Source organism: Oryzias latipes, chromosome 21 (genome assembly GCF_053564925.1).
Source record: "Oryzias latipes strain Hd-rR chromosome 21, Olatipes_Hd-rR_3.1".
NCBI lineage: Eukaryota > Metazoa > Chordata > Actinopteri > Beloniformes > Adrianichthyidae > Oryzias > Oryzias latipes.
The window spans coordinates 13,725,695-13,749,334 of NC_136257.1; the positions used below are offsets into that span (position 1 = coordinate 13,725,695).

General features: G+C 39.1%; 1 protein-coding gene across 11 annotated transcripts in view; it reads left to right on the top strand.

The window, feature by feature from the left end:
• The window catches only part of LOC144988889 (uncharacterized), a 64,819-nt gene extending 41,691 nt beyond the window's left edge, over positions 1 to 23,128 (top strand). For 3 of the 11 annotated variants that reach the window (XR_013652960.1, XR_013652962.1, XR_013652963.1), the window contains exon 3: positions 1,624 to 23,128. Coding sequence is in view for 1 of the 11 variants with exons in the window: in XM_078940198.1 (XP_078796324.1) it covers positions 13,815 to 13,905; positions 14,239 to 14,276 (129 nt within the window). In the remaining 10 variants the exon portion in view is untranslated. The other 8 variants (XR_013652965.1, XR_013652961.1, XR_013652959.1 and 5 more) reach the window with 8 other exon arrangements.
• Positions 23,129 to 23,640: the final 512 nt, after the last annotated feature.

The window sequence follows — 23,640 nt, forward strand, 5'->3', positions numbered from 1 at the left end:
GCACAACATGGTAGCAAGATCATGTGTTCAGACTAAAACTAAATTAAAGGATTTGAGTGGAAACGGTTCCAAATTAGAAATGTAGAATAAAAAAATGAGAAAAGTTGTGTTTGGTAGACGATGTTCTCCTTCTTGGCATTACACTTCTCTCTTTATTAAGCTCTGTTTAATTTTTTTTCCAAGCATTTGTGAAGGACGAGGAATTTGTGGGATGAGCAGCAGAGCTGGGTCTGTGGGCTATGCAAACCAAAATTTGCCAAATCTTCTCTTCTGATGCCAAACAGAGTTTTCTGGTATTGACTGTTGTTTGGGGGATGGAAGATTAAAGCCGGAAAAATGAGATCTAAAGCCAAATTTCACATTTTAATCATCTAACAAACAGGCGCCTGTGAAAAACAATGAAGCCACAAACAAAATGCACACTGCAGTGGGTGTTGTTAAACCGAGCCATTTTGGTTGTGTTGGTGACTTTGGAACAGAGAAGCACGGCCAACCTGATCCCACAAGTGTTCAGTGGGGTCATCAGCAGGATCCGTGGAACAGTTATCTGACAACCTGACTCTGTGGAGGCGGAGGACAGATGGTCCCAGACTGTGGGACAGCTACTACCTCCAATATCTCACCCTTACAATTCGTTGAGGTTGCTGTTCATAGTTCTAAAAATTCTTTTTCCAGTGAATGAGTAGCCATCCGCAGCCTGACACTGCTTCCACCAAGATAACTGTTTCCTTTTTCTGAATGAGTCAGACTCTAAAGTCCAGTTTCTGGAATCTGAGCATGAAGGGGGGGTGAAAGTTCTTCTCGCCCACTTTGAGGTTTGACTCTGACATCTTTGTTTTTAAAATTACTGATAAATCCCTGTCTATAGAAGGGTCTATGATACCAAAACTGTGAGGACTATGTGTGTTAGTTTGGTTTTGGTTATGTTTTCCTTTTATCAGTCACATCAGGTTTAGATTGCCAATCCTCCACAGCTGTCTCCATTTCAGTTCATGATCCTCAGTGTGTTTAAGTCTCTGGTTTTCACTTCTTCATGGTCAGGTCATGTGCTTTGTTACTCTTTTTGTTTCTCCATGGTTTGTCATGTCTAAGTTTAGCTGTTAAATGTTTACATTTCTGCCACCAAGTCTGCTGGTGTCCTGCATTTTGGATCCTGCACCTCGTCTGTTACTGATGCTGTTCCACAGGTGGATGCTAGACAGCGGCGGCAGCAGCGGGAGCTCTCATCCCAGCTCTATCAAAACCTCATCCACCGTGGAGGTTTTTAACATACATGTTTTATTTTGCTTTTTGTTGACTGTCTCTGTGGGATGTGTATGTGTTGGGTCTTTATTTAATTGTTTATATTCATTAAGATTGCTATTCAATTATGTAAAGCACTTTGAGGTGCTCTGTAGCAGGAAAAGTGCTATATAAATAGTACCTTTTTTTAAATACAACTGCTTGTACTCATAATTTCAATGTTTTCAGTAAAAAAAAACAAAGAAATCATGATGCTGATTTATTAATTACACCCTAAAAATGTTGGGTCATGGGTAACCCAGATGGGGGGGTAAGTGCAGTTGGGTCATAGTTTGACTGTGTTATCAATGACCAGGCATGTTGACCATGTGATCTGTCCAGGGTGTCCCCTGCCTTCACCCACAAGTGGCTGGGATCGGCTCCAGCAGCCCTGTGACCCTGAAAAGGATGAAACGGAAGAGAATGAATGAATGATGTGGAATGCAGCCCCACAGTACGTATTTTTTAACCGGCCATCATTTTCCTCCACTGGAAAACCTGACAAGACCTTATCAAACCAATTCTGCAAAAGTGGAGGATTTCCCAGTAGTCTGAGTCTGGACTGCCGGCCCCCCAGTCCACACTGCACGATACCTTTGATCCAGCACAAGCAGGAAAGTGGACCTTTAGATAACTGTCTTTCTTTCCTTCTTTCCACATCTCAAGAAAAGGCTGCAGCAGTAGGGTTTTTATGTTAAACGACACCCAGGGCAATCCCCCTGCAGCCATGACTGTCTTAATGCCATGAACTTGCTCCTCCCTGCTTTTTCTTCCTCGCTAATCTTATTTTGATGAACATCCAGCAGGTTGCATAAAAAGCATAAACTTTTTTTTAAATGATATGATTATTTTGCATGTGGGTAGTAAAACACCTTACAGAAATGATTTAGAAACATGATTAAGTTCTTTTTCATCTCACACCTCATAGGTTTTCCTGTCTTGAATCTAAAAGTTTCAAAACATTTAAAAAGGTCTTTTTTATTTAGGTGTCCAAACTTTGATGTTTGAATAAATGGTTCATGACAAATATATTTAAACCCATCAGGAATCTGTTTTTTTTTTTTTTTTACCTGTGATGCCAGGAAAGTTCAATTTTCACTGCATAAATTTTTTATGCTGCAGGACCTGGACAGGTGTGTTTGCTGTGCCAGCTGCACCTGTTGGTGCTGGCTGCTTCCTCACTGCTGTCCTGAAACAGAAGTCTTTTTTCCTAGGCTTACGTTGTGATCAAGACGGGCCGCCATGCTGGTCATACAAACATCCCACAGCCAGCCGGAACCTGCACGCATACGCACGCATGCGTGCACCTCACTTGTATGTGACGTCACGCAGTGGCAGGTACCTCCATGAGTACAGCAGAACTTCAGGCGGTGGAAGCGCGTGTGGCTACATGCCCGCCAGTTTGTTTGCCGTGTTTACACACAACTGGACAATCGCTGGCGTGTCACACGTCAACTGGGGGAACAGTGAGCATTCGGAGGGGCTAGTGATCTCACACAGTCATAACTGGGGAAAATGTTGTGTAATACCTGCGTCATTCTGCACCAGGACAACAGCTCGTCGAAGCCGGCAGCCGGTGGATCAGCCTCTAAACAACATCTGTCATGTGTGAGCGCAGGGGGGCTGAGGTGTTGTGCCTCTGGTTAATCAGGGTCCAGTGATTTATACTGTAGTAAGACATGGAAAGCACCAAGCTACCCAGCAAAGTCTGATGCTGTGCACTTCAGATAGTCTAGCATTTTGGTAGAATGTTAAAAGTGAGTAACAGAGCTCCCACGTCTGCCCACACGCTTGTCCTACAAAGACAGTGATCAGTTCAGCCCCATCTGAAACCAATGTTTGTGCTACGGTTCATTCAGGCCTCTGAGTCACTCAGGAACCCAACGGGAGCCCAGAGCCCCAGCCTGAGCCTCTGACAGTTTAGATTTGTTTATAAAAAGGGCTGACATCCGCTTGTGCAGTGGAGTTTCCCTCGCTGCCCAGGTAGCAGAGCACCTGTCGGAACTTTATGAGCAACACAAACAGCGTTTGGACATTTCCTCCTGCTCTTATCAAAATATTGTTACGCTTTTATTAGTGCATCTTTGTTCAGAGGCGAGTCATGATGTGCAGACATGTCGTTTGACTGTTCCACACACAGGGCCCCAAAATGTGGGAGAAATGACTAAAAGGTGCCACTGCGGAAGAATTTGATCAAAGCGACCATCATCACTGACCTCTGTGCTGTAAATGTAGTCAGAACAGTCATGGCAGACTCAAGAAAAACAAAACAAAAAATGATCAAGACTATTCGGAAAAAAATCCTGTTAGATTTGCCAAATTTTCTGTGGTGAGATGTGTCACAGCAAAGACTTTGAGAGTAGGACGGTCTGCTGACAGCCTCTGTGCACACTGCCACCGTGTGGCCTTGAGCTTCACTCACACTGTACAAAAAAAAAACAGGTTTCTGCTGAATTATTTAAGCAAAAATGACAGAAAAGCAATTTTTTGTTACAGTTTATTATATTTATTTCAAACAAGCAAACAACAACAGGTAAATCTACACCCTATAACAATAATAATTCAGTCATTCAGTCGTTTATTCTTTTTCAGTCAAAAGGTAAAAACGGTAAAAAAATAGTCTCATTGGACAGAACTTAAGAAAATATGTTTAAAAAGAATGGCTCATTAAAGCCTACTCCTTAATACTTATTCAACTTTGGCACAAAATAGAAATCTCCATTCATCCCATTGTAAATACAGGCATTCATTACAATCATCATGGGGCTCAGACATTAAGAACAACCAGTGACCACATAACCTATATCGATTGAGCTTTGGCATAAAGACTGACAAACATTTCTTTGTATTTGTCGTTATACCGACTCCAGTTTCGACATTGTTTTAGTTCTGAATATAGATCATTCCACAGTTTTACTCTGTTTCTATGATACAAAAGCTTTTGAATGTTGTTCTAAGTTTTACTGTTTTGAAGTTTAACGTCCCCGTTCATCAAACCTTTTTTGTAACTGATTTGGAAGTAAGTTGTATCTTATTTTGAACAGAAATTGCATCGTCGTAAAGGCTATGAAGTCAAACCATTTTAATATTTTAGATCTGAAAAATAGAGGATGGTTGTGTTCAGTACAATATAAAAAAACATAGACATGCCAGAGAGTAGAACAATATATATATATATATAGAGAGAGAGAGAGAGAGAGAGAGAGAGAGGACATATTTTGTTTATTTCATCAATGTTTACTCCTGGAAATATAGCTTCCTAAGGTACGTCTCTGTTTACAACTTTAATCTGTATTTAAATTTGATCCACTATTCTTTCTTTCTTTCCTATGATGAAGCATCAAAAATACAAAGACATAGACTAAATACAACAAACATTTTACAGCTTTACAATTTTACTACATGAATGGAAGATGGGAGAGAATTTGAGTTAGCTCTTCACAACCCAGATAATGAAGGAAAAAAAAGAAAAGGCAGTGAAGTAAAAAGAAAAAATGAAGTAACAGTGTATAAAAACGCTCAATTTGATCTGTCTTACATTTTTCTTAAACTGAAGGATATTTGTTTTTGTGGATCATTGTGTGTGTATGTATGTGTGTCTGATTATTTTCAGGTGTGGTGCATGAAGGCGTGGCTCCCATTGGACCCAAGCTGATGGAGGCAGCCTTCTAAAGCACTTTGTGGACCTCCAGCCTGTGAGAAGGGAGCTTGGCTGCAACCGCTCTCCACTGTAGCTTGGCCCTCTTGTCCATGTTGTTTTGTGGTTCTCCATTTGTTTCAGTTTGTGTTGCATTTTGTAATTCTTTGTGTTTAGGCCCACTCTGTAGATTTGTATGGTCTGATTTTGCTTAAGTGAAGCTGTAGGGGTGAACTGCCATTTTCTTTAGTACTCCTTTTCTCCTGTTTATGTTAGTCCAGGGAGGTTATTTTGGCCTTGGTTCACCCTGAAGCCTTTTAGCTTCACCTTAAGTTATTGTTGTTTGTTATTTATTAATTTGTAAATACATTTGTTATATTTTTATGCAGACATTCGTTTGGTGTTTCTGTTCATTTAAATTTAGTGACGAAACCATTCTTTTATGTTATGCTCCTCCAAGTACACATAGACCAAAAATGGGGCGTAACATCAATATGTTGTGAGTTCCAATAAGGAATTGCAAATGACCGGATACTTGAAATTAAATCTGTCTGTGATTTCCATCTTTGAAAATCTATACATGAAATGTTTGCTTCAGAAAAGTCAAGTCTTCATTTACCTATGAAAAGAAATGCAATGAACTTCCGCTCCCATCAGCAGTCCAATTACGGTAAAACAAATATCAGTAATGGTCTTGTCTGGTGCTTATCAGATATTTTCAAACAAAATTGAAGTTAATCATTTAAAACACCCAAAAAGCTGTTAAACAAGACAAGCAAACTAAAAAAAATTCAAAGAAAATAGTCTTTTTTTTCACCAAAATGTTTTTTCCTCCCTTGCTTCTGTCCTTGTGAGCTGGTGACTTGGTGAATTTCACACTTTCTGTTTTGAAATCTGGCTGTTTTTGGTGTTTCTAAGAGTTTGTCATTGTTTCCAGTCTGCTGTTGTGTTTTTGTGTTGAGGACCTCGTCTCCTCTTCAACCAGAAACCTTTGAAATCAGATATTTTCCTTCGTTGCATTTTCCCTGCATGATTCAGGGCTGAGGTCCACACCCACTGATTCCATCTCACATTCTTGAATTGATCATTTCTAACAGGAAAATCCATTCAAACAAATGTTGCGTGCTGTTTTCCAGTGTCTCGACAAAAGACGGCCATGTTGTGTCCACACGCAGCAGAATCAGGCGTACTCCTCCGCATGTTTTGGTTCCAAATCAGTGAAAGTCAAAAGGCAGGACTGGAATTGAACCAAACGTGACAAAGCTGCCTTCATGCCTGTACGGTTTACGCAGTGAAGCGATAGTGAGCGCAGACACAATGACAAAGCGACGTGTTTGAACTGGAATAACTTGGGTTGTAAGGAGAGCTGTCATTTTGAAGGAGTTTCCTCCTCAGAGTCAAGACTCCTATCAGGAGGGACCATGAAAGCCCTTATGTAATCCCTCAGATAAAGCAAACCTGCATCAATCGTTCGTTCTGATGACACAAACACAACACAAGCTGAAAGTTTAGGACTTTGATCCGCTAACAAGGGGCTGTACAAAAACCAAGAAGGGCTTGACGAAACGCCGGAAAGTTTGTGACGATTTTTCTGATCCTTGTTTGGATGGATTTGTCAAAGAGACTCATGGTTAAACTGCTCTGGAGGTGCACTCAGCTTATGTGCCTTCAATCTTTTAAGTGTGTAGCTTCTGTTCTTTCATAAGTTTTCTCTCATATAGCCACACAAATGGAATGGAAATGAAAAAGGAAGCTGCTGAATAAGAAAAGATGAAGGATGCGATCTCAAACATGAAATACAGTCAGAACTGGTGGATAGTTTCCAGTGTAAAAGACAGAGATAGTTTCTGGTCTTAACTTGAGGCAGGAGGAATAAAAAGAGGACCCTGGAGGCTCATGAGGATTCTCAGTTTCTCTGCAGTTCCTCTGTAACCCTTGTGCTATCCTAGGCACTTTAACATTGGGAGTTGGGTCATCCAGACCCACTAGACAGTGCACTGAACCTTTTTTCTTCAATTATTTGTGAACCTCACTGGTGTCCATGGATAACATGAAATCTTTCCACCTTTATCCACCTTTGTCATGGTAGGGAGAACACATCAATGTAAGGGTGGGGTCATCTAAGATAGCACAAGCGTTAAAGCTTCCCTCAAGTTAAACTTTTGTCTTTGTCTTTCGAGATCTCCCTTTAGGGGGCGCCACAGTAGATCATCTGCCTCCGTGTAATCCTCTCCTCTACATACTCCTGACTCACCTCATAATGTTAATTGCACCATAATGCAGTCCTGTGTTAAAGACTGATCTTCAGGTTACTTGTGTGACTCACTAAAGTCCAGTCCTCTTTTGGTCTTTATTAAAAGTGTTCCCAGTGCTCTTTTAATTATGATTAAACTGTGTTTGGCCAGAAACAGAAAACCTGTATTGTGTTGGTGTTTTTACGATTTCTAGTTCTTCTTGTAAATTGAAGTGAAGGGAATCCTTAGAGGTAGAGATATTAGACTCGACCTGAAGGACTTTAGACTTTAGAACTCTGTTCATTTTTGTTTTCTCTCTTCAGGACATCATTGTGAAACCTGAAAAAAGACAGAAAGTTTTTTCGGCACTCTACCCTGCACCACAATAAGCAAAAGCTGGATTTTAGCGTGAATTAATGCTTTTCAACTCTTGTGCTATCCTAGGCACTTTAACATTGGGAGTTGGGTCATCTAGACCCACTGTACAGTGCTCTGAACCTTTTTTCTTCAATGATTTGTGATCTTCACTGGTGTCCATGGATTACATGAAATCTTTCCACCTTTATCCACCTTTGTCATGGTAGGGAGAACACGTCAATGTAAGGGTGGGGTCATCTAAGATAGCACAAGGGTTAAATAAACTATTGCCACTATGTGACAACAGAACATCTACCTGAACTATGACAATCAAGATTTAAAGTTTCACTCTGATCACCTTTTGATCTATTGGAAAGGCATTCCCATAGGCCTTTCAATTAGGATTATGCTCTTTATAGCTCTTGGTTTGATGCTTTTGTTAAAAACACCATTTTCTTTGGAGTGGATCTTTAATTTAAACTATAGAACATGAAGCTAAAGCAACATTATTCAAATTCTTTTCCTAAAGCAAAAGTGTGGTGATAAGCAGAACAACCAAATCCCTCAGAATACTGGACTGTTTAGCTCCTTGTCAGATTTTGCTGCACCTCCCCCTTTGATGTTGTGATCCTTCACAGATGAGCGTAAGAATAGGAAACGTTTACCTCAAGGAAGGTGAAAAGAATTCATCCCTAAATGACCAGCAACTACATTATATCACCTTTTATAACCAAACCAAACAGATAATGACCAGAAGTAAATAACCAAAACCAGTGATGAGAAACAAAGCTCCGACTATGTCCCTTTCTCTGAGAATGCCTTTAAAACCTTTCGGAGAGATTTTAAAATAAATGGGAAACAGTCCACAGACATGGCTGTGCTGAGCATGAGTACATGTGCAGCACAGGACGCAGCACTGAGGAGCGTGTGCTGGTTCTGCCTGGACCCGCCACGTTGTCCCATAGAGACTTCTACTCCACACACTTATCACACAGAGTAAGTGTGCGCAAAATCACCAGAGACTCATAAACTTAAAGCAAAGCTTCCTGTGACTCACATCTCCAACAGCCTCAGACTCATTCTGAAGGAATCTGAGGGACTTCAACCACACGAGGACCTTGTTGCTGTTTTACCACAGAGGAGAGCTGTTTCATTCAACTCTGCAGTATTCTGAACTTCTAGTTAGTTTTATCAGATTTTACCTTTATTTTAATCTTGAAATGACCTAAAAGTTAGAAACAGCTGATGAGAAGGAACAATGCAATGACAGAAAATGGGTTACTTAACTGGCATTTTGGAATCTAGTCAATAAAACCTTGTTGGACCATTTTTTATGTGTAAATTATTAAAGGTTTTAAAGGCAAACTGTCTCACTTTTCAGTATTTGCTGCTAATGTTTGGCATGAAAACTAGACCACCATTTGTAACTGAATTATACTCATTTGAAAATGCTGAAAGTATAAATGTAAAGAAACAAAATCACTTTCATTTCTCAACTGAAAACTATTTTTCTGAAAAGGACGAACAAATTTAAAATCTCCTTTCATCTTTTTTTTTAAGGTTTCCTTTCTAGTTTGCATCGGTATGATTATGACAGAGAGATCTTGTCCTGAGAGCAGAACACAAGACTTTAAAATGTGCCGTTTTGCACTGATGGCGTCCATTTTTGACTCAACCTGAAATGGCGTTTGAGGACAGATACTCCAAAACAAACATTCCAAGTCCACTCACACGTTTGGTAGATAATAATCATCTGTTGTTTTTCATTTGATTCCCTCTGTGTTTATTCCTTCAGCAGTTTCTGTATTCAAAAATAATACAACAAACAGGATATTCTGACACTGACATTTGCTGAAAACGTATCTACTCAGTCTTAATTGTAAAACTATGGTGGAGGGCCAGGGCCAGCAAAAAATAAAAAAAACATAACATAAAATTACATTTTACATTTTTTTTTAAATTACATAAATTAAAATAAAATGAAATAAAAAAAAACAAAAGAAATTTTATAAAAAATAAGTTGAATTAAATTTAATTAAAAAATGAAATAAAACACATGAGAATAAAGTCGTACAATTAAGTTAAAAAGTCAACATTTTAGAAGAATAGAAAAGTAACTTTATGATAGAAAGAATCGTAATTTTTAAAAGGAAAAACTTTTTCTTATATTGTTGTAATTTGATGAAAATAAAGTTGTACATTTTAAAAAGAAGAAAAGCAGATTCAGTGAGAATCTCTCCATTGTGTATTGTTAAAATATCTGCAACATAAATGACCAAATGTTTGATTGTCATTGTTGAAACAGTTCATTTTCAAAGGGCATTACTTTTTCTGCAGGTGAAATTATGAGATTTGAATCAGACATTTTACGACTTCATTTTACAACTTTTTCTCATCAATGTTTGACTTGAAAAAGGCTTTTTTGGACCAGCAGGTACTTCCTGTTTTTCTCAAAATTTTGCATCTTTATTCTCCTGAATTTGTTTATTTATTTTAATGGCGGCCTAATAGCAGATGACAGGCTGCACTTCCAAACCTGCCCAACCAACAAGTCAGAATCCATTTTAAATACATTTCAAAGATGGTATTTTATTAAACAAATGAATCTCTGATAAGAAAAAAAATTACATTACATTAATCTTTGAGGAAAACAATTTTTAGATTGAGGAGGGGAAACTCAGGTCTCAATTTTTTTCTTCTCAGAAATGGATCAGTGCTTTAATTGTTTTAAAAAATAGTTTAAAAAATCATATTTGAAATTATTTACTTGTGGAAATTTTCAGATTGAAAGTCAAATTACCTCTTTAGCATAAACGTTTTCCTTTTTTTTATTTAAGCAACAAATAGATCAACATCCTTTAGCTAAAATAAAAAAAATCCTGCTGACATTTGTCTTTCAAGTCAGAAAGACAGAAAGCCAAAGAACATTTACTTTCTTAAGATTTTTTTTGGGGGGGACAGTTTGTGTGAGTGTGTGACTTCCATTCTCCCATTAATCTCTTAGTCTACACATAGAACTCAAAACTTCCACAGGAAGTTAGTCATGATTTTAGTATCCTGGGGATTTTTTTCCCCTCTCTGTGGCCTCACGAGTGGACAGCGGTCGGCTGCTCCTCGCCGCGCGCTCCAATGTTCAGTTTCTGCTTTAAAAAAAAAAAAGAAAAGGGGGGGGGGCAATATCCACCCAGTGATTCATCAGCCGCCTGAAACAGGAAGTGAAGGTGAAAGTGGCAAGAATAAAGCTGGAAAATCCAGAATAAGATGAGAGGAAGCAAAAGTGGACAGAAAGTTTCTAAACACCTAAATTCATCAAAACTCCATAGACAATTAGATGTTTATAGAAATCTATAGATCTCTAAAAATTTATAGAAAATATGTGAGGAAGAGCAAAGTGTGTTTTATGTCCAGTTTTTCTTTTTGACTTTGACAGTGAAGTCCCGCTATTTGCTGCTTTATTTATATAATATTTAAAAATTGTCATTTAAGTTGCTTCACACCAGTAGACAAAATCAATTTGATGCCATAAAACATGCACACACAAAGAAATGAAACACATTTCTAAGTTTGAGAAATAAATTCTTAAAGAATTGGTTCATCCCCTAACAATTCCACTCACCTTTACCCTTCTAATAAAAACCTGTATTCTTTCCCTTCAGTCTGACAGCAAATCTTCTGCTTTGAATCCATTTTGATCTCATTTCCAGCTCATTCTTGGTGCTTTCTCATTTTCCTGTAGAAGTGTGCCATCTTTGTCTGTGGTGATACTGAAAAACACAAGAGGATAGACTGTGGACCCTCAGCAAAAAAATTGTACACCTGAATCTTATTTCATGAAGTGTTTTTGAGTATTATTACATGTATGGCAAATACACTAGAGGTGTACTAAATAAGTCATGCTTAAACAAAGAGTCAGAACTTACATTTACATGTAAACTTCTGTGCTTCAGAGCACACCCACATGACAAAATGCATTACTCCTCTGCGGCACAGCACGACATGGACCCTCTTGGCGGACAGATACAGAGCCCTCCACTGCAGAGGTTTCCCCTTCAAAAAACTATGTCTGACACCCCTACCCCTCCAAATCACTCTAGGGGTAGGTTTGGGGGTAGGGGAGGAATTGGGCAAGTATACTTAAACGTAGTACACTTAAATAGACAATTTTTTGCTAAGATAATTAATGGGTTTTATGAGTTAATAACTACGTATAAATGCCTTGATCTGATAATGTTTTCTTTCGGACAAATGCTTTAATGGAAGGACAAGATTAAAAAAAACTGAAAGGCGAGAAAAATCTGAAAGGGAGTGAGACGAAGTAAAAGCATTTTAATTCTAACTCCCCTGCCCTAGACCAACCTTATTACTACATCCAGTGCAACTATTGTGTATAATGAGTACAAATTCAGTTACAGATACCCATACATACATACACACACACACTTATAGATACAAATCCACTGGGAAACAGACACACATGGAACATTTGACAAACAATATTATATTATACAATATTACAATATTATATTCATAGATATTTACAGATATCATCAATATATATATATATATATATATATATATATATATATATATATATAAGATATCATATCAAAGTGCTCTTTATTTTTGAAACGTTAATGAAACCCACTGATTTATAGGCCTGAAATTCGAAAGTAGGTTTCTACAAATTCTGTTAGAACCTTATTTGATTTTTTTTCTTACAATCATGACATACAGGTGACTACTGTACTTGTGGTTAATAGTATATGTTGTAAATAGTATATGTTGTCTAATCTATCATTTGTTTGACCTTGTTTAGATCAGGTTTTTTTTTTCACCAACTTCTATCCCTAATTGGAACCACTTTTGATCTGCACCATACAGCAATGGTGCATGGTGAGCCACCCACGAACTGACAATGAGAACTTGATTAACGAACCTATGAAAAAGAAAACGCCATACCCAAAGGAAAAAGGAACTTTGAAAACCAAAGACTGAAAAATATACTTGTGGGTTCCTGGACACTCGTTTCTCTGCTGTCTCAACTTATTCTTTTTTCATTTGTTTTCTTTGTGTTTTAATACAGTCAATTGATTACTTTATCCCTGTGTTGCGTTTTCTATCCACACACTCTGGACTCCATGAGTCCAATAAGTCTTCTGTAGGTCAGAGCAAGCGAAGCAAGCGTTCCAATGTACATTTACATATTTATTCATAATCATATTTATTTATTTCCTAGACTGTCATGTTTATACATTGTTTCAAGGGGCAACTGGTTCTGTTCTACATCCTTTGTCTACATATGGATACACAAAAGCATTTTTTGTTTGTGTGTGCCTTGCGAATGATAAATGTGCCTTTTTCCCTGAAATTCTATTTCTCCAATCTTTTGATTGATGACTTTTGTATATTTTATGGTAAAAAAAATCTTTTTTTGCTTTAAATATTATTTGAGGTGTATAGTATTCTCCCTTATCTATAGTCTGAGTTCTTTTAAATGTATAAAAGCATGTTTTTGTGATCAAGGCAACTAACTTTGTAAATAATTCCCATTGCTCTTTCTTGAAGTATTAAAAGTAAATATAGGGGGGATTTATATTTATTTCCCCAAACTTCTTTGCAATGAGAAATATATGGTAGATACAGCACACTATAAAGTCTGGAGATATTTGTGGTTTAGAATCATTCAAGCTTTATTTAAAATGGAAATGTTTATGAACAATTTAGTTTCAGATATCTAAAAAGTAAAATGTTTAGTTCGTCATTAATAATAACCCAAAGAAAATTTATTTTCATGAATTATTTCCAGTTTCCCCCTTTGAACAGGCAGGTAGTCAGCTTATCAGCAAAAACTGAGTAAAGCAATGATGTAATTTTACTCATTAATGGCAATAAACTTCAATCCTTTAAAATCCTTTAAAATAAAATAACAATAGATACATTTATACACTCACTGATAAATCTAGTCACTCATTCAAAAGAGTCTCTAGTTGACTGATTATTAAAGCTGAAGCTTATTTAAGTTTACTCCCTACTGATTCAACTTAAACAAAAAACTACAAAAAATACACACAATATATCGATAATTTCATCATCTGTATGAACATTCATCCACTGTCAGCATGTCATTATGACGTCAGAATAAATAAAAACCCAGGCCCGTATAACAATAGTTCACTGTATTTAGAGCGGTGAATTGTTGTAATAGCCCCTTTTTGTAATATATACACAGATGATTACTAATTGCTTTTTTTTATTTATGTTTTGATGCAAAATGATTCTGTTTGAACTGTGTTTGACTTTTACAGGGAACAGCTTCTGTGTCCAGGCAACTTGACTGGGCCACTCTTCTGAAACGGTGCATGGATTCGAGCATGGAGCATGCCCACATGCACAAAGGTATGGACGCAAGAAAAGGTTCCAATTTCGGAAGAGGCCAGCTCGTTATAAACAGCTGCTGTGGACAAATGTGAATGAGAAATACACATGTAAACATTCATGAACCCATCAGGAAACAGATTACAGAGACACAGAAAAGTTTTTTAGCGAATCTTTGCTTAGATGTTTCATTGCAGTTTCTCCACAGCGTGTTGCCGTTTGAGCTACAACTTTAGTCTGAAACCCCAGAAACCAAGGGTGACACAGTTACCACAGAAGAAGAAACATTTGACATTATCCTCCACTTTTTATGTTATAATTCAAGAACAAATAGATCTGAGATCTTTATTTCAGGTCTTTCAACACTGTGTCTCCTCGTGGCTACATGGTAGTGGGGCTGGAGGGATGAAGCACTTCATCTTCAGCTTCAGGGAGCAGAGTGATCAGTGCGCCATCAGGCCACAGAGGCGGGTAAACAATTAACAGCAGACATGTGATATTCTACATGAAGTTATTGTTGAAGTTATTATTGAAGTTATTTTTCTTATGCAGTGTGACACGTTACAGAAACTGTGCTAAAGCGTGTAACAGCATGAATCTGCTCATTCAAATTCGCTCTTCAAGGCACTGTTTGAACTAATTTGTTGAATTATTGTATATTTAAAAAATGTCTTTGTTCATTCCTTTTCTGCCAAATAAAATAACTTCCTTCATGAGTACAAAAATGAAAACCAGAGCACAAAAGTCTCAAATGTTTTGCAATCCAGTGTCTCCAGTTGTGTTGTGGAAAAACCTTGCAATGTATCATGCACGGTTTTAAATTTCTGTAGATATTCTTAGGTCTAAGTTTTAAGAATACTTACGTTTGCGATAGTATAACCTTATTTCCAACAGGGTCATTCAACTGTTTTGTGCAAACTCCAAATACCCCTATAAATGAGGCCTTAGCAACCTATTTAATTCAATGTAAAACAGCCAAAAATACAAGAATAAAAACTTACGGTGTGGCTTTGACACTTTATTACACATCTGTAGTTAGAAATAATATTCAGACAATTATCCTAAGAGCACATTCTATGAACTATCTTTGAAATCCAAATTGCACCCCAGTCTACCTTTTAATTCACATGTGCCCTGCAAATCAATTGTTACAACAACAATCTGTCCAACACAAGAGGCCTTCAGCTCTCATCTGTTTGCCCAGCTGTTGGACAGGACAAGTTAGAAGAAAAAAAAAATTGTTACAACAACTAACAGTCAATTAATATAACCCCGTTTTCAGTAGATGCATTGACTGTATATCTGAACTGGACTGAGTGACCCCTCCACCATGTGTTCCAAACAGGAAGTACCTCCTGGTCTCAAAAAGCTAAAATCCCATAGACTTCTATTAAGAAATAAAACACCTGGTACTCAGTCATCATATCAGAATAACTATTCTTGCTCAGATATCTTTTTTTTACATGTTCTTGCTAATCAAAATTGTTTGAATTCTATTTTTTTCTTTACTGCAAATTATTTATGCTATGAGCAACTGACCAATCAGACCCTCAGACCCTCAATTAAATTTTGGGGTCTGACATCAAATGTTCAAAAGATTTGATGATTTTATGCAGCCCGCTTTGTGTAGGCCACACCCTTACCATCCAAGTGAAAGGGGTGTGGACTTTTAACAAGCTCACTCCTGATTGGTGACAGTGGTTGTCATAGAAACTGTAACAGGCTAGGACCAATCACTTTTTACTGACTATTTCTTGTTCCAACATGGCAGCCGTATTATGAAAAAATAGCGACTGAATTGACCTCATGTGGTTGGAGCTGGAAGAAAACCATTTTCTATGGTCGATGTCATAGTTACTTAGTCCAGTTCTCTTATACAATCAATGATTTCATGGACCATATCCAGCCTAAGATTGGCAACAAGTGTGGAGCTAAAAAAAATTACTGCAAATGAACTCATGACAAGCCAACAGATCATCTTCCTCTGGGTTCATCTTCTTCTGGACCTGTATGTCTCAAACACACTGAAATTAGCCTCCAGCAACTCACAAAGTAGCCTTTCCTTTTTTTACAGTGTTTGATTGGCTGAAACCAAATCAACAATTGTTTGAGGGACCTGCAATAATTTGTTTTACAGGTTCTAAGATTTTTAGAGCAGTCAAAAACCCAGAAACTCTAGAGCAATGTGCTTCAACTCAAAAGTTAGGGAACTATCATAAACATTTTATGATGTTTCATGAATAAATATTGAGGCAGATTCCAACTGGGAAATGGAATGGAAAGGTTCATTAACTATGTCCAAGTCAGTTTTTCAACATCTGCTTGACAAACGCAGGTTTCCTAAACACTGGCATTGTGGCATTCAGTTCGGAAATTTAAATCAATGTTAGCCTCTAAGTCCAACTCTGATCATCTCTGATCTGTTGTGAATGCGTTCCCAGTGGTCTTTTAACTATGATTATTCTGTTTTTAGCAAGAATTTAAAAAACCTGAATCATTTTCTAGGACATTGTTTCTGCAGAAACTAGTTCATTAGTAATTTGCCTCTGATTTGTGGGCGGAAACATCAGTGCAGAGCAACCCTGCCCCCTCCTTGCCCTTCGCCTTGCAGAGAGATCTCTGACAAGCTCTTACAAGCTCACTTGTTCACAAGAATATGTTAAAAACACCCAAAACACCATTTTTATTGGAGTGGGCCTTTAAGTGTCACTGAATTTTTCAGCTGAAAGGATAGCGATGAAACCAATCAATTTTACGCAAACCAATGATGAAGCCTCAGAGAAAGTTAAGCCCAGACCCCTCTTACAAATGACAGATCAAGCGTTGTTGTAACAAAATTATCTGTCAGAAAGCATGTCAACTGCAGCCCCTGAGTCATCAGACCACAGATATTTTGTTTGCTGATTTGATGCTAGCCTGCACTCCTCTCAAACATATTTCACACAAACCAGCACTTCCACTAATGACTATGATTCCGTCTTGGCAGCTGAAAGCACTTGATGCACACAAACACAAATCCTGCCCTTCTCTACTTCCATTTCCTGTTTGAAAATGTGTTTTCTCTGCCAACTTTGAAGTGAATCACTCTGTTTAAGACGAAAAACAAATGTGAAAGCAAAAAAGACAAGCTGAGTCACATGTGACTAAGACGGGAGGAATACACCTTTAGGACTGAACTGCTGCTGACACTCTTCTAAAGTATTCAGACAGAACAGAATGTAACCTCGGGTTACAGTGCCATCTGCTGGTCACACTGGCTTAACACAGTCACCATTCTGTCCTTACTGACACATCTCTGCCATTCCAGCTTCTTTTTGATGGAACACAGGTGATTGGCAGGAGGGGTAACTGGACCAGAGGACTGAGCAGCCCTGATCTAGAGTCGAACAGAACAATGAGAACAGATTTAATTCAGGTTTTGTGGTCAGTACATTGTGAGGACGTCTACACCAACAGCTCAAAATGACAGAAAGACGCATTTGCCTTACAGTTACAGTACAGACTAAAAGTTTGGACACACCTTCTCATTCAAATGAATGGGAAGGTGTGTTCAAACTTTTGGTCTATACTGTATATAAAAATCCAGGAGGTAACATATTTTTAAGGTGGCACATTTGAACTCAGTGAACCACAGGATGGCTGTTAAATGGGGTGTGCTATTGCACCACCACAAGTAAAGACAATAGCGGGACTCAGTCCTTCATTTACCTGCTGTGTCATCAAGTATTTGAACATTATCTAAATGGAGAGGCATTTCATATAGAACCTCTGTCTGCAGCCCTGCAGTGATTGAACAATTGGTCGATTTCATTGTGCCTTTATTAACTGGATTCAAACTGTCATCCAGCAGCTACAACCCTTGGGGGCGGGGCTGTGAGGAAATGGATCCAGGTGTATGGTGCAACGCCGTGCAACACCTCACACTACTACTTTTGTCTCACCTCATAAAAACCTATACGGAAGACAGATGTGCACTAAACTGGATTTTTTTCAGGTTCTACCAATTCTCATCTGGAAACTTCTGCTTGTCATTCTGTCCAGAATCAGCAAGTCAGTGTGAAGCAATATACGGATGCAAAACACAGTATCTGCGTGGCTTCTTTACAGCAAGGAGACAGAGTGAGAAAAAAGACCCCTCAATATGCCTAAAGGTCACACTAGATTTAGACCACCAGTTAAAAATCAGGAAAGTTTGTGAGACCAAACTCCTTTTTGCTCATGAAAGGATTTGAAATACACGTCATTTTGCTGCTTCTCCTCTAGCAGCAGATCAGGACTCAAACACACCGGTCATGGCAGCAGCTACCCTGCTGCTGCTAATCAGTTATGATTCCTTGCTCCTCTTAATCTCTGCCTCTGCTACAGTTAACTTACCTGCCCTGGGTATGCTGCCAGCTTGTCAACCTGTCTGCTTGCTACTCAGCCTGACTTCCAGCTCATCTGCTCAGCCGCTGTTCCCACGGCCGCTCTCTGCTTCATGCTGCCAGCCGCTGCCTGCTCCTGTTTCCTGTGCCTTTTTCCTTCTAAGCCTTGTAAGTCCCAGCACCTCTGATCAATATTTAAACTATTTCCCAGAGCTGGAGCTTAATATTTGGAACGATATGACCATGTGCAGTCACACAATCAACCAATAAATCTCTCATAAATAAAAAGATCATGAAATTGTGAAAAACCTGCACAGAGATTTTAAATTAGCCATTTTATTATTAAATACATTTCATTTTGCTTTAAAAACCTGTTTATTATTTTAAAACAGCTTATTAAATTATAAATTTTTAATCATGTTGAATAGTATTATAATTCTATAGCTTTTTTCAAAAACTTTCAGAAGATTTCAAAATCAATATTTTCGAAAGTAGATTTGTTTTTATTTCACATTGCTGTTTTTCAGAATGACTTATTTGTTTCACAATGAGCTTTTTCAGCAGAATCTGTCTGCTAATCCGTAAAGGAAGGTGGGATCTAATTGCACATAGGCTGATCCCTTGAAATCGACTCATATTCCTAGAGACCCGTTCTGCGGTGTGCCTGTTAGAAAGATGACATATTTCTGCGACATCCGCATGGCTTTGCAAGTCAGTCCACTCCTGCCGGCAACACAAGAGGCTTTCAGCTCTCATCTGTCTGCTCAGCTGTTGGACAGAAAAAGTAAAAAAAAAAAAATAACAAAAAAAAATCGAAACTTAACAGCTGTTATGTTGCTATAAGAATGATCAGTAGTGACACACTAATGACCAAAATGTTGACAAAAAGAAAAAAAAAGTTGAAGTGAAGTGCTGAGCTTTCCAGGAAAAATGGAAAGAGTTTTATTTGTTCAAAGAGTTGAATGCAAAACCTGCAGGGTTGGTATGTCATCAACAGGTCGCAGTACTCAAAGAACATAACATTCAGCATCACAATTAGACTCACCATAAAGAGACGTTTCACCATTTGGAGTTAAGAAAAAAGAAGATTTACCAACTATTAGCTGGACTAAAAAAACAACCGTCTGCATTTACTGCAGCCGTGACGTCAGTGATGGAGCAGTGACAGAAAACCTTATGGCAAAAAAGTTGGAGCAAACATCCAAACCATTTTCGGATGGTGATCTTATTGAAAAATGCTGAAAAAATGTTTGATGAAAGCACAGATACAGATATTGTACAATATTAGAGGTGTTAAAGAGACCCGTCACAGCTGAGTTTCTTGAGTTTACGGACACAACAACAGCTGATGACACAGTCAGTTCTCTAGTTACTGCGCTGGACAATGGACAATGGCGCTGATGGCGCCCCATCAAAGGGCAGGAAGAAGGCATGTGTTGCCACAAAATTCAAGCAGCCAACCAGGAAAAGATTCTTGGACATTTCATTGTGTTTTGCACACTTGAATGTCAGTAAATGTGTTTCTGCACAGTATCTGAATCCTGATATTAATGGCTGGGTGAAGTTTCAGGAGAGAAAGGGTGGTTAACTCCAAATTTTTCTTATGTTCACAAATGTTTACAAGTTTAACTTAGTTTAATTTTTCATTGAGCTGCACATTCACATTCTAGGCAGCGTGTTTAATTTTTTTCCCGAAGCCCCTCTTGAGTATTGGGATTGCTTCAGTGTCAGATGTAAAATCTTCCGTGTGAAGAAACTGGATTCTCTAGAAAGGACTGTATTGTTTTAGTTCGTAACCCCGTCAGTTTCTTGCACACAGAAATGAATGAATAAGACTCAGAGACAGTTACTTAGCATTTGTGGAGGTTTTACTTCGTACAAACACGAAGGGGACAGACAGATGAACATGGTGCATTCAAAGTCCGAACCAACAAGCTCAGAGATGGGCTTGGTATATAAAGCCTGCATTTGCATATGCAGAAGATCGTCCGATAGACCCTGTGTGAAAATCACGCCCCCAGGTTGCTGCTGGAAAGGCGCTTCAAGGCTAAAGTGAAGATAAGTCTTAGGTCTGCTCAGCAGATCACACATGCACAGAAAAAGGGAGTATGAGAATAAACTGTGAGAACAATAGTTTGGCTGTGCTTTCTTCAAATGTAATATAATTTTGAGATGACAATACATGAGATGACATACAATACAGGCTATATGTTGATTGAGGCATTTTTTCCAACTGAATTTAAAGAAAAGTTGTTTTTTTGCTTTTATGTTACTGGTCTGGCCCACTTGGGATCAGACGCCTTGAATGTGGCCCCAAAACCATAATGAGTTTGACACCCCAGGGGTAGCCTTTTCCAAAAACTTTAGTCTAATTGGAGGCATCCATGTCTTTCAACGATTGCATATGTCGAATTTTCAAGCACGTGGTGTCGAGACTCTTTTTTGCCATGGTCTCGAACTCCCCGTCTCCTGCATTATTGAAGGAAAGCAGTTTATCCTCATCCTCTGTCCAATCTTCAACATTCGGGGAGACGGTCAAGGACGGAAAAGAATATTGCGAGGAACCAGTCCAGCCGACATTGGGAAGTCGAAGAAAATGTTTCCACTGGGCAGGAACAGATTTCGTGATGTCTTCTGCCACTTTAGCCAGGAGTTTGGGACGTAGACTTACCTGTTGTCTCATGGCTTCCAGGGGTGAGAGAAAGTGACCCAGCTTCACACAACCAACATTTCTTAATGTCGATCTAACTGAATATGAGTTAAGGAGATCTGAGTCAAGCAGAGTTTTAAAAAATAAAGGTTCTTTGAGTACCCAGTCCGGGAGTGGCAGCCTGAGCCCGAGTAATCTTTAGAACACTCCAGGCTTCAAGGACTGAACCACAGAATGGAGGGAGACCACTCAAATCCTTCTGGTCAAAAGGAGTAGCTGCTTGTCATAGCCAAGACCTCCAGCTCTTCTCAGGAGGATTCTGGCAGTGTCGAGCCATCGCATGCCGCTGTGATACAGCAGCCGCTGGGCAGTTCGCAGTCTGAAGGCCATCTGTCTGGATGTGACGTCAATTAAACCCTGCCCTCCCTCACAGAGCGGCAGAAACAGGAAAGCTTCTCCTGTCAAATGTTTACCGTTCCAAAAAAAAGTCGTTAAGTACACGCTTCACCTTGGTGAGTAAACCCTTAGGAGGGGAGAGAACCAACAGTTTGTGCCAGAGCATCAAAGCCATTAGGTTGTTTGCAGTCAGGACGCATTCTCTGTAAGACAGCTGGGGTAGCAACCAATTCCATTTAGACAACCTAGCACAAACTTTGTCCAACAACCCATCCCAATTTTTTATCTAAAACTCACTTGTACCCAAATAAACCCCAAGAACTTTTCAACCACTTCTGGTCCAAACTATATCTGCAGGCAATGTAGGAGGTGTTTTGCCCCCATTCCCCGAACATACACGCCATGCATTTTGACCAATCAACCATGGCAGAAGATGCCCTTGCATTGATCTGAAAACACTCCCTAAGGGAAGTGATGATATCTTGATTGGTCAAAAACACAATGACATCATTTGCGTAGATGCTCACTAACAAAGAAGAAGAAGCCATCCCACCCAACCCTGGCAAAGGAACCCCACTCATCTTAAATCGCAATCTACACAAGAGAGGTTCAATGGCCAAAACATACAGCATCCCAGAAAAAGGACAGCCTTGCCGTATACCACAGAACATTGGAAAGGTCTACTAAGACCGTCACCAACCTTCACCAAACACTCAGCATCATTAAAGAGCAATTTCACCCAAGAAAGAAAAATCCCACCAAACCCAAATGCACTCAAGGTAGAAAACAAATAGGTGTGGTCTACTCTGTAAAAAGCTTTTTCTTGGTCCAAAGAAATTATTCCACAATGAAAATTGCTTCGGTGCACAAATCAAAAGCATCCCTCATAAGAAAGAGGTTGTCCATAATGTGTCTGTCAGGGACACAATACATCTGGTCTGCATGCACTAGTGAGTTCATGCAACCTTTCAGTCTGTTGGAGAGAAGCTTCGAAACCAGTTTATAGTCTTTATAGAAGAGCCACACGTCTCCAGGTCTTTAACTGAGCCAGCAACCCAGTCTCATCCTAAACTGTGTAGTAGCTATCTTTGTCCACATGGAAAAACATAGCAGTTTCACAAAAACGCAACCTAAATTGTGAGATAAATACTTTTTATTTTCCTATTCGTTTTCTTTTTACAGAGTGGGAAAGTTGAAAGTAGGAAAGGCTGCAGGTGTGGATGGGTGTGCTGTGGAATGCCTGAAGTGTGGTGGAGCGATTGTGATTGAGTGGTTAGTGAGATTGTTGAATGTGTGTTTTGCAAATGGGCAGGTGCCGCTTGATGGGATGAGTGCGTGTGTGGTTCCCCTGTACAAGGGTAAGGGTGATAAGTATGAATGTGGTAGTTTTAGGGGTATTAGTCTGTTGAGTGTTGTAGGCAAAGTGTATGGGAGAGTGCTGATTAATAGGGTAGTGGAGGGAACTGAGTGTATGATTGGTGAAGAGCAGTGTGGTTTCAGGAGAGGTAGAGGGTGTGTGGATCAGGTGTTTGTTGTGAGACAGGTGTGTGAAAAGTTTTTGGCTAAGGGGAGGGAGGTGTTTTGGGCATTCATGGATTTAGAGAAGGCGTATGATAGGATTGATAGAGAGGCGTTGTGGGTTGTGTTGAGTATGTATGGTATTGATGGTAGATTGTTGGAAGGTGTGAAGAGTTTTTATAGAAACAGTAGAGCGTGTGTGAGAGTGGGAAATAGATATAAATAGAGTGAGTGGTTTCCTGTGAGGGTTGGTCTGCGTCAGGGATGCGTGATGTCTCCGTGGTTGTTTAACGTGTATATGGATGGTGTGGTAAAAGAGGTGAATGAAAGGGTGTCAGGTACGGGTGTGAGCATGATAAATACTGACGGCAGCGAATGGAGTGTGAATCAGTTGCTGTTTGCAGATGATACTGCACTAGTGGCTGACTCAGAAGAGAACTTGGCACGTCTGGTTGAGGAGTTTGGAAGGGTGTGTGACAGAAGGAAGTTGAGAGTGAATGTGGAAAAGAGTAAGGTGATGAGGTGTACGAGGTTAAAGGGTGAACGTAGATTGAATGTGGCATTAAATGGGGAGTTGTTGGAAGAGGTAGAGTGTTTTCAGTATTTGGGGTCGTGTGTCTGTGTGGATGGTGGAATAGGGGGAGAGGTAGAGTTTAGAATGAATGAAGTACGAAAGATATGGGGGGGAATGAAGAGAGTGTTTGAATGTAGGTCACTGGGAAAGGATGCAAAAAGGAGATTGTATGAGGGTGTGGTGGTGCCTGCAGCGTTATATGGAGCTGAAACGTGGAGTCTGAAAGTGGCGGAAAAGAGGAAGCTGAATGTAGT